This window comes from Dermacentor andersoni, chromosome 3 (assembly GCF_023375885.2).
Source record: "Dermacentor andersoni chromosome 3, qqDerAnde1_hic_scaffold, whole genome shotgun sequence".
Lineage (NCBI taxonomy): Eukaryota > Metazoa > Arthropoda > Arachnida > Ixodida > Ixodidae > Dermacentor > Dermacentor andersoni.
The window spans coordinates 234,355,977-234,371,673 of NC_092816.1; the positions used below are offsets into that span (position 1 = coordinate 234,355,977).

The 15,697-nt window shown below is 45.8% G+C and overlaps 1 protein-coding gene across 1 annotated transcript in view; it reads right to left on the reverse strand.

Annotated features, from left to right (window-relative positions):
- Nucleotides 1–15,697, reverse strand: part of LOC126535904 (glucose dehydrogenase [FAD, quinone]-like) — a gene marked incomplete at its 5' end in the record, with an annotated part of 97,393 nt that overhangs the window by 49,806 nt on the left and 31,890 nt on the right. The window contains 3 exons of the mRNA XM_055072245.2: nucleotides 5,154–5,321; nucleotides 10,526–10,546; nucleotides 11,452–11,576. Coding sequence (XP_054928220.2) covers nucleotides 5,154–5,321; nucleotides 10,526–10,546; nucleotides 11,452–11,576 — 314 coding nt within the window. The remainder of the gene's footprint in view (nucleotides 1–5,153; nucleotides 5,322–10,525; nucleotides 10,547–11,451; nucleotides 11,577–15,697) is intronic.

The window sequence follows — 15,697 nt, forward strand, 5'->3', positions numbered from 1 at the left end:
GCCGCTTCGCACGCTGTTAAGAATGGCCGTACGTGCCAGCTTTCAGCCCGCTGCACGTGTTCCAAGCCCACCAGTCGTTGCGCCCTTCCGAGAGCTGCGAACGGCCGGCAGCCACGAGGCGCGTGATCAACTCCGGAAATTGGTACTTGGCCGAGCCACCCGGGACAAAGCAGTTCTACGAAGCCGTCTGACGTCGGCACTGAAAGCTGGGTGGTACCGAGAACTGCGGATGACCGGCAGCCACGTGGCGCGCGGTCAGCTCAGGAATGTGGTACTTTGCCGCGCCACCCGAGACGGAGCACAGTTCTACGAACCCCTCTGTCGTCGGCTCCAGACTTTCGCACCTGTGTGTTTGCGTGTGTGTGGGCGTAAACCTTAGTGCGGGGCGGCGGCAAGTTTACAAAGCTTGGACGAACCTTCCCGACCATTCCTGCTCCGTCCCCGCCGAACGATGACGTCGAACTATGACGTCAAGCGGAGAGCTTATAAGCAGCGTTTGCCGGCTGCTAGGGTGTGCTCGTGTCGTGATCGTTGTCGGGAGCTGAGTGCTCTGTCATGCTCGAAATGCAGTAGTGAGCTGTGTGCTCGTAAACTGTTTGCTGTATGTTAGTTTTGCGGGCTCCATATGGGAGTCGCGCTAGTCTGCCAATGTATCCTGCTTAAACTGTTAATATGTAAATAAATCCTGTTCACCGAGTTCCTGTCTACGACCTTCATCTCCTTCAAATGGTGGCAGCGGCGAGATAGTCCGACGACTCCTACATCTGGTCGACAGCGGTAGAACCGTCCGACAACTCTAATAACGCCTGCTAGACGACCCGCTCTTGGCGGCGTGCGTGGCTACACATATTGCTGTTGTCTATTTCCTTTCGTTTTTATTCTTCTTTTGCTTATGGAATTGTCTCCCAAGTGTTTCGACATTTCATTGTCTATTTTTCTAGCTCCCTCACTCTCTGCTTTTCTTCTTTTCTTTGGCTATGATATTGGGATAGCTCGCACATTAAACGGCGAAGATAGCATGCGTCACCATAATTAAGAAACGAGGAGGTGGCTATGAAGCTTTGCATTACAACTGCGACTTGACTTGTAGATCAGGCGTAAAAATGATAAACAATATCAACTAACTGAAGCATAACTGCGAGTCGGCCTAGTTTGGTTTGAAGGTTTGAAGGTTTATTTCCGCAACTGGTGTTGCGAGGACAGCCAGGGAAAAAGCTGTATAGACAGCTTGAGAGGTCCTGGCTTCCTCTTACAGTGCAGCATTGACGGCGGCGGAGTACAACAACAGACAAAACGTGAGGAGAAAAACAAAAAAAGCAAAAAAACACGTACGTTCGGTACAGGGAATGAGACATACACTTTCAGTACGCAGTACATTGTACTTGTACAGTACAAAACTACGCGAACATTTGGGGCAATTCTTTCAGAGAAATATTAGATAAATCAATATTCTCGTAGCAGTACAAATGGTTCAGAAGTGTCGGTAAGGTATGCTGCAACATTTGTTTGCCATAGTTTGTGCGGCATTTCTTAACATTCCAAGGTTCTGTTGTGCGGGTATCATACACAGTTCTGCTCTGCTCTAACCCAGCAAGTCTAAGCAAGGAGTCATCATTTTTCATCATGGCGAGTTTATATTTATAGCACAGTCTGTAGTTATACATGGACTTCATCTGTATAATGTTGTGTTGATGGAAAAGGCCAGCAGTGTGGAAGAAATACGGCACTTTACATGCAATGCGTATAATACGTTTTTGTAAGACAGTGAGTTTGTTAATGTTTCCAGCTGTTGTTGTTGCCCACACCATACATCCGTAGTTGGCTATGGAAGAGAACAAAGAGTGGTAAAGTAACAAGTTAACTGATGTAGGAAAATAAAAGCAATTGCGGCGCATGATACCAAATGTTCTGGAAAGTTTCTGAACTACGTAATTAATATGATCATTCCACGACATATCTGCTGCAAAGTAAACGCCCAGAGTTTTCACAGACTGCACAAATTCTATTCTGGTATTGTTTAATTCAATTAGAGGAGGTTCAAAGTGTTTGTGACGTGGGTGAAACATGACTGCTGCAGTTTTGCTAACGTTAATTCTTAAGTGATTATCAGCCGCCCAAGTATTTATTTCTTTTAAGGTTTTATTAGCTCGATTTGCGAGATCAGCAGTTGAAGTACCCGAAAAAAACAAGCTGGTGTCATCTGCGTAAATTATGTACTTAGCAGTGCTGTCGATGTAGACAATATCATTGACATAAAGAACAAAAAGAAACGGACCCAAAATGCTCCCTTGCGGAACGCCGGAAGCTACCGCTTTCAACTGGGAGCATTCACCGGCAATACTAACAAACTGAGACCTATGTCGCAAGTATGAGGCAATCAGCATATGGGCTATGCCTCTAATACCGTAATGATCCAATTTTTTAAGCAGCACAGAGTGATTAAGAAGGTCGAACGCCTTTGAAAAATCTAGAAATAATCCTAGTACCATGTTTTTTGATTCAAAATTTTTTAGTATGAATTCTTTTTGAGCAAGGAGAGCTAACTCAGTAGATCTGTTTTTACGAAAGCCATATTGAGCTGTAGTGATAATGTTGTATCTTTCACTAAAACAAGATAGCCGTTTAAGAACAACTTTTTCGAGGCCTTTAGAAAACACAGGTAAGATGGATATCGGGCGATAGTTTCCCACTACATTTTTGTTCCCTTTTTTATATATTACTATAACTTTAGCCCTTTGCATAAGACGCGGGAAAACGCCGGAAACTAAAGATAAGTTGAAGATATGGGCAAGGCAAGGTGCAAGAATGTCGATAGTAAATTTTATGGGCTGTATCTGGAAACCTGACGCATCTGTAGCTTTACTATTATTGAGTGATAAAAATTCTGTAATTACTTCATTTACTGTAACCGGCATTAGAAATATTGTTTCGCTATTTCGGGCACTCATATTAGACAGATTTACATCGCCGTTTGATGTGTCCGCAAAAAGAAAGTAGTCATTAAAGGCATCTGCTAGGTCAGCACCTTTTGATTCAATCCCTTCATGAATAATTTTTGTGGTCGGTTCGGAAGAATTACCAAAGATAGATTTTAAAACCTTCCAAACTTTTTCGGACTGTCCACCAGTTGAATTGAATCGGTTATAAATATATTGCTTTTTAGCGATGCGAAGTTGCTTTGTAACGAAGTTCCTAAATTTTTTGAGCGCTTCAGGACACCTACTTTTTAAAAACAGTCTGTAAAGTTTATCCCGTTTTCTTATCAATTGCAACATATCTTTGTCGACCCATGGTTTTCTACTTTTCTTTGATTGGGAGAATTTCTTCAGTCGAAAGGAAGCATTATAAATGTCAGTAAATATCTCTAAAAATTTTTCGTATGCTTCATCAGGGTCGGTTTCCTCAAAAACATGTTCTCAGTTAAGAATAGATAAGCGTTCCTTGAACTCGCATAACGTCTGATCCTTTATAACTCGATAAAATGACGTTTGGTCTGGTTGTCGTTGGGAATTCGGAGTGAGATTGACAGATATGAAAATTGGCATGTGATCACTCAGAGCATAAGCGATGGTGCCAGATTTCAAGCTATCTGTTTTGAAGTTTGTTGTGAAGAGATCTAAAAGTGTTTCTGATTCTGTCGTAATCCGTGTAGGTGACATGATGACATTTTCACAGGAGTGAACGTTAAGTAAAGTATTGAACTCGATTGTTGTGTTATTATTGGCCAGCATGTCAATGTTAAAATCGCCACCTAAAATTAACTCATATTGGTTCATGTTAACAAATTCTAGGAATGAATCAAGAAATAAAAAAAGCTCAGCAGAACTGCTACCCGGTGGACGATAGCAGACACAAAATATCCTTGTGCCAGACTTGACTGCCAAGACTTCGTAATGGGGCGTGATACAAGAAAATTCAGGCAGCATTTCCGATTCCATAAGATTCGAAACTAACATTGCAACACCACCTCCCCTTCTTATGGATCGGTTCATATAGAAACACTTATACGTCGGTACAACATAAACGTCACCTTCACAAGTAAACCACGTTTCCGAAAACATAACAACATTGAAACGAGTTTCCACTTCGCCGAAAAAACAGTCAAGTTCTTCTTGCTTATTTCGGCCAGATCTGAGATTAACGTGAATACAAGAGCAGCAATGAGGATTATCAAGCTTAATGGAACTATGGAGGTCAGAAAGAGGAACTAATTCAGTAAAAAGAGACATTGAAGAAAGAGTGCCGCGTACTACCGCACATTACTGGCCTCACAACTGGTCTAAATCTGCTGCACAACGAATGACAACCGCAGGATCGTATTGTTTCCTTCTAATGAACACTTTTCCATTCCGGTGCCAAGCATACTGGTACTCATTTTCACCTGCCCAAGCCTTTGCATAGCGCAACAGCTCACGGCTTTGACGCGTCATGTTTTCAGTGACTGAAACATCCGATTGAGCATCTCTTAAGGCTGTCCGCTTTTGAAACCACATTTCACGAGTTAAGAGCTTTGAAAACCGTACAATAATCCCGGGTACCTTTCCTGGCTTTGAAGGAAGTCTGTGCACAACATCGACGTCGTTCGAAGTGAGCTCTGGTAAATTCACAGATTTTGCTACATCATTTATCTTTTCCATTAGATTCTCATCATTGGTCACAGATCATTGGTCACAGTTGGAACAGATTCATCATTTAAAAACTTTTTGAGCGCAAACAGACAATATTTACAATATTAACGAGTGTAGAAGGCTTGCGCATGTTAAGTAAAAGCTGTAGTATTGTACCAGCTATACAAAATGCATGCCAGCACACTAAGAAAATTTTGACGTTATATATAGTCACTGTAGAAAAACCTTTATCCTGGGGTTCACGCCGAAAAGCACACTTGATTAATTGATTCACTGATTGATTCATTGATTCACAACATTTAGGCCCCATAAACTAGATACTGAACATGTAGGGAAGGGTGTTGCTGGTAATTCTAGAATCAGTGCCAGCGTCTGCACTTCTTTTGTGAGTGCAGAACTCCATAACACGAAAATAAAACATAAATTTTGCAAATCTAACAACAACTATGTTGAAACAGACACACTGTCCAGGGAATGTATTCTAAGCCAGAAAGCCTTTTTCTGCTGCTAGCAGCCCAAGCATACCTTGAGTTCGTTGAGGTGGTCCTTCGGTCCGACACCGGACAGCATGAGCAGCTTTGGTGAATTCGCAACTCCCGCGGACAGGATGACTTCTCTTGTGGCCAGCGCGGTTTGCTCGACACCGTCCTTCAGGAATGTCACGCCCACGGCACGCTTTTCTTCGAAGAGGACCTATGCAAAACAAAGTCAGCAAGCGTTGCATTTCCAGTTGCAATATCTCTTCAACGTTTTCTCTATACGAAAGCTTTACGTGGCAGGCATAGCTTCTTCTCTTCCTTCCGCTTCCGCTTGTAATATTTCGTCTGCTGACATGCTCGATTAGCTATAGCAGGTAGCAGCACTCTCCTAGTATCCGGAGGCCATCGGGATTTGTCGCCACGCGTAGATTTACCTGCATGGCAGGCGCTATCGAAACGCCAACCACGTATCATCACTCAAGGCCTTGGGCATTTAACTTGGGTTTGAAGACTTTTCGTGCAATCTTTGACGCAACTCGGAAGCTTATTTAGAGCACGACCAATGAAAAATCAGTCAGTGCGGCAGCACGAGGTCTTCACCCGTGAGGGAGTACTTGAAACAAGCAATGTGTGCTGGTGTTTAGGTCGCGCTGGAAGAGCAGGAAAATTGAGCGGTTACGCATTCCGTGCGTTCTTTGGCTGCGCCAAGGTGACCTGGAATCACAGTTAGGTTATATTGGAGGGAGCACAGCTGTCATTTGCTGCATTATTCTGACATGCCGAGCTAAAAACATTGGTCAAAAAGTCAGGCGCTTAAGTTTTACGCTACCCGAACACAGCGGTGAATCAAAAAAAGTTGCAGTCACGTTTCACTTCGTGAACGCAGATGACGCGAAAGCGCATTGGTGCTATAGCGCACACGACGCTATCGACCCTCGGTGCTGCTAGAAACCGCATCTCAGATCCTGTTCAAGACAGAGCTCGCGCGGCCGCGCCATCCGCAACAGCCGCCGGAGTCGAACGGCTTGCGTTCGCTTGCTATCTACATAACCTAACATGGTGTTAGCGTGCACATGCAAACAAAAACACTTCACAAGCGGTGACCACGGACACTCCCTGTCAAGAGGATGGCGTGATGAATCGGGGCAGCAGTAGCGAACGTAATGACCGTGGCGCTGTTTATCGCTTCAACGCAAACTGAGCGGTGAAAAAGCGCACCAAAAGCTACGAGCCGCCGGCCCACCTGTGCCCCCAAAGCACGTGGCTTTCAAGACAAAGCCCGCGTGACCGTGCGCGACCGCAGTGCCTCTCTCTCCTCGCCCGGTGCGCGCGACGGAATCCTTCCTTCCCTTGCGCATGTGAGATTGAGCTCGCATCGTCGGCTCACAGCGCGGTCGACGGGTCGTGTGCGCGCCTGGCCAGCTGGTCGACCGCGCTGACAGACCGGGTGAGCTCGCTGGATACAGCGCGACTCCACTTGAGACGGGAGCTCGCGCTCCGCCATCCCGACGACCGAGTTGCGCAGGGGCGCCCACCGCGCTATCTCCCGCAGACCGGATTCACTAGGCGCGAGTGCGCCTTCCTCCTCGCCCTTCGTGCCGGTTCTGTGTGGCCCGCCGAGCGGCGGCATCGACTGCGTGGGGCCCCCTCTGCCCTTTGCGGCGACTGCGGCGCGATCGAGACACTCCAGCACCTGCTATGTGAGTGCCCCAACATTCCGCTCGCGCGCGCGTCCCTTGCCCGTGTTTACCGGGGGCACGGCCTGCCGTGCGACACCGTGACTGAACTCCTGCACCCCTCGGGCTGCCCTTCACGACACAGGACACTTCTACGTGCGCTCCTGACATTCGCCGAGCCTGTCGGCCTCGCCGACCGCCTTTAGCTCCATCCCATTTCCGCGGCGTGCTGCTGTTTCTGGTGCTCTTTCTCTCCCCCTACTTTCATTCCCTACCCCCTGTGCAGCGCGGTTGAGGTGTCCTCTGCTGAGAGACAGTTACTGCGCTGCACTTTACCCCAACCTTTCCTTCCCATCATCAAGAATCTCCTTCTCGTCGGCTCACACACAGCGCACGGCAGGCGAGTCAGATCTTTCGCACAGAAAATCTTCTGCCCGAGGAGCGCAGCGCGTGCGCGCCTCCTCCTCGACGCCCCGCTTCTCCATCCCCAATTCATTCGACGTTGCATTCCTCATTCTTCGTGCTCTCCACGGCGCACGATCCTCGTTACCTCCAGGCGCCTTCCTCCGTCGCTTGCTTGGCAGCTTCACACAGACACCGCCACTTTCATAAGCTGATCAGTTACGCTTGCGCGTAAAATGGCCGCGTCTATGCCGCTACCCGGAAGTTATATATAGAGACGAGAATAGGACGTTTGAGCTTCGCCTTTAAAAGCGAAACGCCCGACAGCATTCAAAGATCCCTAACTGCTTCTCAACCTTCCCGGGAACTTCAGCTTATATAACCATAACGCTTACCGGGAAACGCTGGTGGCCAACGCTATGCACGAAGACGAGCTTTCTGATAGGAACGCGGATTCTTGTGTGCGCTGATCTGTTGTTATTGTTTCGCACTTTTAATATTTCAATTTGAGAAGATTCAACACAAAAGGCATGCGCCGTCGATATTTTTTTCATGACGTTTGTTTGTGAGCTGTCATTCTCAACATTGTGAGGAATAGCTGTGTAAAGAATAGAAGACGAAGGGCGACCACCTTTAGTGATTGAACAAGAACAACTTTAGCGATGTATAGGATGCTTCGCGGCTTCAAACAAACACCGCCAATTTAAAGATCTGGCCAATTTGGTCAGTGCTTTATTGTTGCACCTGCGTCCGTTTCTTCAATCAGGGTGTTGTCTTTCGCGAGAATGATTTCACTTGGGCAAACATTGAAGCTTAAACTGAAGCATAACTCGGCCGCCTTGACGTGTCTGAGGCATATTGCAATAGGAGCTCATTTGAGAAAAGGAAATACCGACAGTATCGTTGTGCAGGAATGGAAACAATGGGTGGCAATTTTTTTTTTAATAAGCATATTTGCCTCGAGGACATACCGAGGCACCATCCTTTGTAATCTCTCTGTGACCTAAAAGGCGACATCACGCTATGCTGACTGCGAAGTGCCGTGACCTGCGTGTACCGGCTGTTCGACATCTCCAGCGGCTAAGACACTGGTGGTTGCATGTTTTAAGTGTTGTACGTGTGACGTATTTTCTACGAAAAAACTTAGTGCGTACATCACGGTTTGGTGTGTAGGGCAGCAAAGGTTTTTAGCGAGCTGGCAACATGATGCTTTTATATTGGTTATTCATTTCCCATTACATTTCACGCTATTAGCTATACGTGCTTTTGTAGCAATATTAGTACTCTTCACAGCATGCGTCGCAGGTCGGGCGGCTTGCCACTTTCGCAAGAATTATCGCATAACGATGATTTATTACAGGTATATATTATAATACCTTCACTTTCAATCGCTTATGTTTTACACCGAAGCTGTTTTTGGCTAGGGTTCCGTGCACTTTTCGTGTCCGACAACAAATCTGTGTGAGGAAAAACTAAGTTAAATTGTGGGGTTTTACGTGCCAAAACCACTTTCTGATTATGAGGCACGCCGTAGTGGAGGACTCCGGAAATTTCGACCACCTGGGGTTCTTTAACGTGCACCTAAATCTAAGCACACGGGTGTTTTCGCATTTCGCCCCCATCGAAATGCGGCCGCCGTGGCCGGGATTCGATCCCGCGACCTCGTGCTCAGCAGCCCAACACCATAGCCACTGAGCAACCACGGCGGGTTGAGGAAAAACTATCATCACCAATAGCTCGTGCCATTGCTCGTACGTTCATCGTCGTCGTCTTCACAGATGGCTCCGTTGCCGCTTAACACGCCAGCGTTCCCATATTGCCCCTTCCTCTGCGAAGGCGCTTACGGCACTGGCCTACTGCCAGTAGGTGGAGTGATTTCAGTCTCAAATTATTTGCCTCAATATATCGCCAAATTAAAACGTCAATGTATGTAAAAAATGTATAACATGAATGAACGCGGATGTATAAAAATAAATGTGTGTGCGTACTTTTCGTCGCAGTGACCACCGATCAAGACAATAAATGTGTTCGTACATTTGTTCAAAATTTTGTGTCACCTCTCTGTCGTGTGCGACACAGCCTCGCTGCTCATCCCCCATCACAAAGCAGAATGGCTCGTAATATACTTATCTATTTGTTGTCTCATCAATCCCCGCTTCTACATGACGTGTGAGCGCATGCGAGTCGTATGCCGACGCGCTTGTTCCACAGATAAAATTTGCGACAATCGACGACTATTCTCGCCGATGTAAAACGATGTCTGAGCACAAGGTGCGCAGTTTACATCGTGTCAATATCCGCCTAGTCAAGTTCGACACCGGCCCCTGCCTACTGCACCAACCATGCCGGCGCTAGATCCGTGAAGCTAGTAATCACATCACCCTCTTTTACCTTCTCCCGTGTGCTACTGCATGTTCCTTCTTTTACTGAGAGAGCTGTTCACTTCCCAATGCGGCCCGTTACATCTGATGCCTACGTCCCCTACTACATCCCTAAATACCCCACTGCATCCAATAAAGCAAGTGCAACTGCTATTTATTTATATATATATATATATATATATATATATATATTTATCTTGATTGATTGATTTATTTATTTATTTTCAAATTATCAGTGCCCGAAAACATCACAGAGAGGAGTGGAGTAGCAACAGCCTTTATTGAAGGCAACGGCATCAGTGCTGGGAGCAGTGCAAGAAGCAAAGGGGCTCTAGTCACTCCTGATCTGGGTGATGAAATAGTGTATGCTGGTGCGACATGTGACAACACCCCCTTTGAAGTAATAATCACCACGAGATCACATGTGGTCTTATCGAAGTAGGAGTTCTTTCAAAGTGAAATTAGCGTAATAAACCCTGCTTAAGAGACAAACTGGAACGCTTACGGCACGTTGACTGAACGGAAAAGCTAATTAAACAAACACTCTCAGTATGGCAAAACTTCGTAAGTAAGACGCCGGCATCTTTTCTTTTTTACACTGCTTCAAGAGTATTAATTATAGTGATGCTAGTGGGATCCCATATAGAAGACGCGTGCATAATTTAAATAGCGCAACGGGCTCGCGAAGCCTAAGGTTGCAAGGGACAGTGGAAAATTTTCGGCGCACATATCCTAACACGCGGTTAGCGTTATTAGGAATGTAATTTACATACAAATTTCAAGAAACATCGTGGGCAATAGGGACATTTAGATATTTTCAGGAATATGAAGTGGTTAGCGTTGTCTTGTTTACTGTATAAACAAAGATAATTAAGCATATGATGGAAAACGAGGTACTATCATTACTTTACATGAAATCATTTTTAGTGCTATTTGTCAAACGTTACACATTCAGTTACCTTGTTGATATCGGACTGTAGCTGTGAGGGATCAGACATATGTTTAATCACAAAATGGAAAAGACAATCAGCGAAGTTCCTAATGGTTTAATTAATGCCAAGGTGTAAGTGGGTAATGCAAATAAACACCAAAGGTCGTAAAACGGAGCCCTGGAGGACGCCAGATATGACACTAACAGAGAAAGAGTAAGAATTATTAGTAGTACGTATTGAAAAACTTTAGACATCCACGATATAATGCTGCCCAGAACGTTGCGGTTAATATTAAGCCTGAACGTCCTAAGTCGCGGTACTTGGTAAGGCACCCTGCCAAATGATTTTACAAAGTTAAAAAAAAACGTTAATGAATAAATAACTTGTATAGCATGGAAAATATGATTAGCAAGGCAGGCAACTGAGTCTAGCACGAGAAATTCATCGTAAACCATGCTGGCATATTGAAAGGAATGAATTAGACTCAAGAAATAGGGGGGGGGGGGGGTGACTAAATGTGTGTTGCCCGACTTGTGTAAGGGAAACACTTTCCCTGATTTTCAATTATAAGTCAGACCGGAACTCGGTGACGGCCAAGAGAAGTTCAGCAAAAAAAAAGAAGATATACAGAATTATTAGTCATGGTACTTTTCAACACCTTTATGTTAATTACATCCGCACCTCCTCAAGAAGAAACTCATACTTTCTATCAAATGGGACATCCCACCAGGGAACTTGCTGGTGGATGAAACAGTGTATTGAGTAGTTGAACGACGAGGCAATAAAATTGCTTAGCATATCACAACCGGTATCGTAGAGAAAACGTATATATATATATATATATATATATATATATATATATATATATATATATATATATATATATATGTATATATATATATATACATCATACTGGTATACCATAGTCGCCGTTACCCAGCCTGTAAACTCACCCTTGTGGTCATAGAGAAAAGGGAGATCTGCAAGTTCGGACGCTCTCCGGCGACAGGAATCACGAACGCTTTGGATGTCGACCAGCGTTCTTTGCCTCGCATAGTGAACTGGTTGGGACAGAAACCTGCAATGGAAGTGCTTGTGTCTGACATTCCAACCTCTGGCTGTGTCTATGTTCTGACACCACAACCGCGCAAGCTTTACATTAATTGAACAAGCGAGAAGAAGACGCTGAAGCTTACTTGGAAGAAGAAGAAGCGCCGAGCAGTGCAGACGTGGAAGCATCGGCTCCGTGTTTTTTTCCATGCTCCGCTCGCCACTTTCGAGAGGACAACGAAAAGAAGCACACCACTGGATCCGCGAAGCGACGGCGAATCGACTGACACCAAGATTCGAGGTGGGGCTCCTATTTTCACAATTTTTCAGAACCTTTTCTGCTCCTAGACGCCGACTTGAGCTTAGCGGAGCTAAGCTTAGTGAGGAGTAGGGCCTTTGTTGGGCCTAGTAAGCCCACCTGCCCGCAGGCATGGCGGATACAAGCATGGAAGATGAAGATTTTTCTGGAATTGAAAGAAACAATGCTCAGGACGACTTCGGCTGGCAAGTCGTGGCTGGCCGAAAATCACAAGCTAGCAGAAAGGCTGTGGATGAGGAGAGCACAATGCCACGTAATCAGCGAGAGCATGGCGTCAAGAAAACCGCCGTCGGTGGAATGGTTAAGAATCGGGTTATCAGAGCTTCGAGAATGCCTCAACTGCCTGAGGAGCACAGCAAGATCATTATACGGCCTCGAGGAGGGCTCAATTTGAACAAGGTGAGCACCACCACGATTAGTACTGCAGTCGTCGAGGCGTCTGGCCTAACGGAAGACGAGGCCCGTGAAGATGTTGTCTGCCCAAACTTCACTCAAAATATCATCGTAGTCAGCACACCTAAGCCCGAACATGCTGCGAAGTACGTCAGAATCAAGTATTTCAAGATCATGGAAGCGGAATACGAGGTAAATGCATACGAAGCGGCACCACATGCCACATGCAAAGGCGTCATCCGAAGAGTGGACATCAGAGACTCCCAAGCTATGATAACAAGAAATATCGTGCATGACTTGAACCCGCTTGCGCTGGCTGCTAAGCGCATGAAGACGTCGGAATCGGTCATAGTACTTTTCGATGGACTCAAAGTGCCCAATTTTGTCAGGTATGGATCCACACTAGTGAGATGCTACCTTTACAGGAAGCAATTCGACGTCTGCTTCACCTGCGGAAGGGTCGGGCACCGCTCTGATATGTGTGCAACACCTGACTTTGTTCAGTGCAGGGGTTGTGGAACTCGCAACCCAGGAGATGAACATGTGTGTGTACCTAGGTGCAATATTTGTGACGGCGATCACCCTACCAGCGACAAGTTTTGTAAGAAAAGATTTCAAGTCCCTTACGTCGTACGACTCCGTCGAAGAGAGCGCAACAGGACTCGGTCGTCAACAAGAGTGCAGTCGGAAGCGCAACAGCTGGCGCCCAACCATCGCCCCGAGGACAGGGAGCACTCGCGCTCCAGGAGTCGCACCAGATCCAGGCGTCGTTCGCTATCCATGGAGAGAAGGCGCTCCAAGTCAAGGGAAGCGCAGGTGCACTTCGTGCAAAGAGACTCAATCCCTGGCGAGAAGACGACGCCAGGAACCACCTGGGCTGACAAAGTCAAAGGTATGGCGAGGGTTGCTGGGGGCGCCTCGGCGGCTGTGGGTGATAACAATGATGCCAGAATAGAGCCATTACTTAAAGAAGTTGCCTGTTTAAGAAAAACTAATGAAGAATTGACCAGGCAGGTAGTAGAGCTTCGTAAAAAAGAGTAGTCAAGCCCTGCTAGAGTAGAGATAGATAGACCTGTGAGCAAAAGCAACGATCCCGGGGAATCCAGCTCCCCTGCCCCTAAAAAGAGAGCGGTGAGTTCCGAGGGTGATTCAGTCTTCTCAGCCCTCAGTGAAATAAAAGAGGCAATTAAAGCGATAAGAAAGACAGTGGAAACGACCAACTTTAAAGTGGACAAAATGTGGAAATGGAGGCTAACGGCGGAGAAAAGACTTAGGAAAATGGAGGCGCGACGGGATGATGACGATGAGTATCTGCCATCGGAGGCGGATAGTGTAAAGTCCATTCCTGGATTGTCGGGAGCCATCACAAAGAGGAAAATAGCAGGTAATAGAAAGGCAGCCTCACCTAATAACAATGGACAGTAATCATGGATTTAACGTGTGACAATGGAATTGTCGTGGGTTCCAACACAAAAAAGCAGCACTGCAACAGGTTATCAGGTCATCTGAGGCCAGGCCAAAGGTAATTATGCTGCAGGAAACCTTAGCGGACGAAATTATGCTCACTGGGTACAAAGTTATAAGTAGAGACAAAAAATGGGGAGGGGGTTGGCGACGCTCATTGACAAAAAGTTGTCATACATTGACCATGAGATTCACCTTAGACATTCCAGGTTTGAATTTATTCTAGTTGAGATTATACTTAAAAGGAACACAGGTAAGACGCAAAGCATTTTCTGCTTGAAAATTTACAGCAGTCCTAACGACATGAGACAGAGGTTTAGAGCACTCTTCAACAAGGTGCTTTCGGTTGCCAAAAACTCCCCTCTCATTATTGGAGGGGACTTTAATGCTCCCTATCACACATGGGGATACGCTTGGAACACAAAGAAGGGAGAGGAGCTATGGAGTCTTGCCATGGATCTGGGGTTATGCTTGATTACTCATCCTGCGTATCCCACCCGTTGTGGCACTTCCACAAGCAGGGACTCCACGCCAGATCTTACTTTTGTAAACAATTCAAGAGGAGCCAATTGGGAAAATTCAAACTTAGATCTCGGAAGTGATCATTACATCATACACATAACCATACCCATACCGAGACAGGAAACAAGAATCTTCAAATTCACTGATTGGGATCACTTCAGAAAAATTAGGGCGAAGAGAGGGAAAGTGGGGCCTCTAGATGCCGAGCAGGAGCCCCTTCAGACATGGGTCATCCAGCTCAGAGAGGACGTAAAGGAGGCCACTAAAGAAATCAGGACAGAGGAAAATATTGAAGCTATGGACAGCAGGCTGGCGCATTTGATTGAGGCCAAACAGGCTATATTACAGAGATGGAAAACGCAGAGACTTAACAGAAGGCTAAGGAAAAAATAGCGCAAATAAACAGAGAAATTGATGATCATTCGAAGACCCTCGTGAAGCAACAGGGGATGAGATCTATAATTCGGCTGATGGTAGACTCAAACATGGAGGTAGCTGGAACCTCCTCAAGCACTTGCTCAACGAAAATGAAACAAGGACAAGCAAGAGAACAGCTACAGCAAAGTTGGTTCATCAGGAAAGCCAAGATAACACAGAGAGGGATATCATGGATAGTCTCGCAGCCAAATATCTCCCACTTAAACAACCAAACGAAGGAGACGAGAGCCCCGACAATACGGGAGGCATATGTGAAGAACTTGACCGGGACTTCACTGAGAGTGAAGTGAGGGCGGCTCTTCACAGTCTTAATGGTAGATCGGCGGCTGGACCTGACGGAATAACTAACAAGATATTAAGTAATCTGGATGATGAATCAATCTATTATCTAACTGAACACTTCAATGAATGTTGGAGAAAAGGGGTCTACTCAGAGGAATGGAGGGTGGCCAATACTATCCTCATACCAAAGCCAGGCAAACAACTCACTCTAGACAACCTCCGTCCTATTTCCTTAGCGTCGTGTCTAGGCAAAGCTATGGAACATGTCATCCTAAATCGACTCAAGAAATACGTTGAGCCGAACGAGATCCTCTCATAGAACTTGATCGGCTTTCGTCCAGGGCTGTCAACTCGGGATGCTATGCTGCTGATTAAACATCAACTTATACAGGCCAGCCCAGCGCATACGAAAGCTCTTTTGGGATTGGATGTGGAAAAAGCTTTTGATCGTACAAAGCATAAGGCAATACTTCACGTTCTCTCTGAGATGGGTTTAGGTAAGAAACTTTTTAACATGATTAAAGACTTTCTTAGAAATAGAACTGCACAACTTATGCTGGGTGAGCTTAAATTAGAAGCTAAGAATTTGGGAAATAGGGGCACTCCACAAGGGGCTGTGCTCTCACCCATGCTATTCAATTTACCAATGTCCAAGGTTGCAAGAAATCTGGAGAAAATTGAGGGTATACATTATGTGATATATGCCGACGACATAACCATATGGAGTGCCA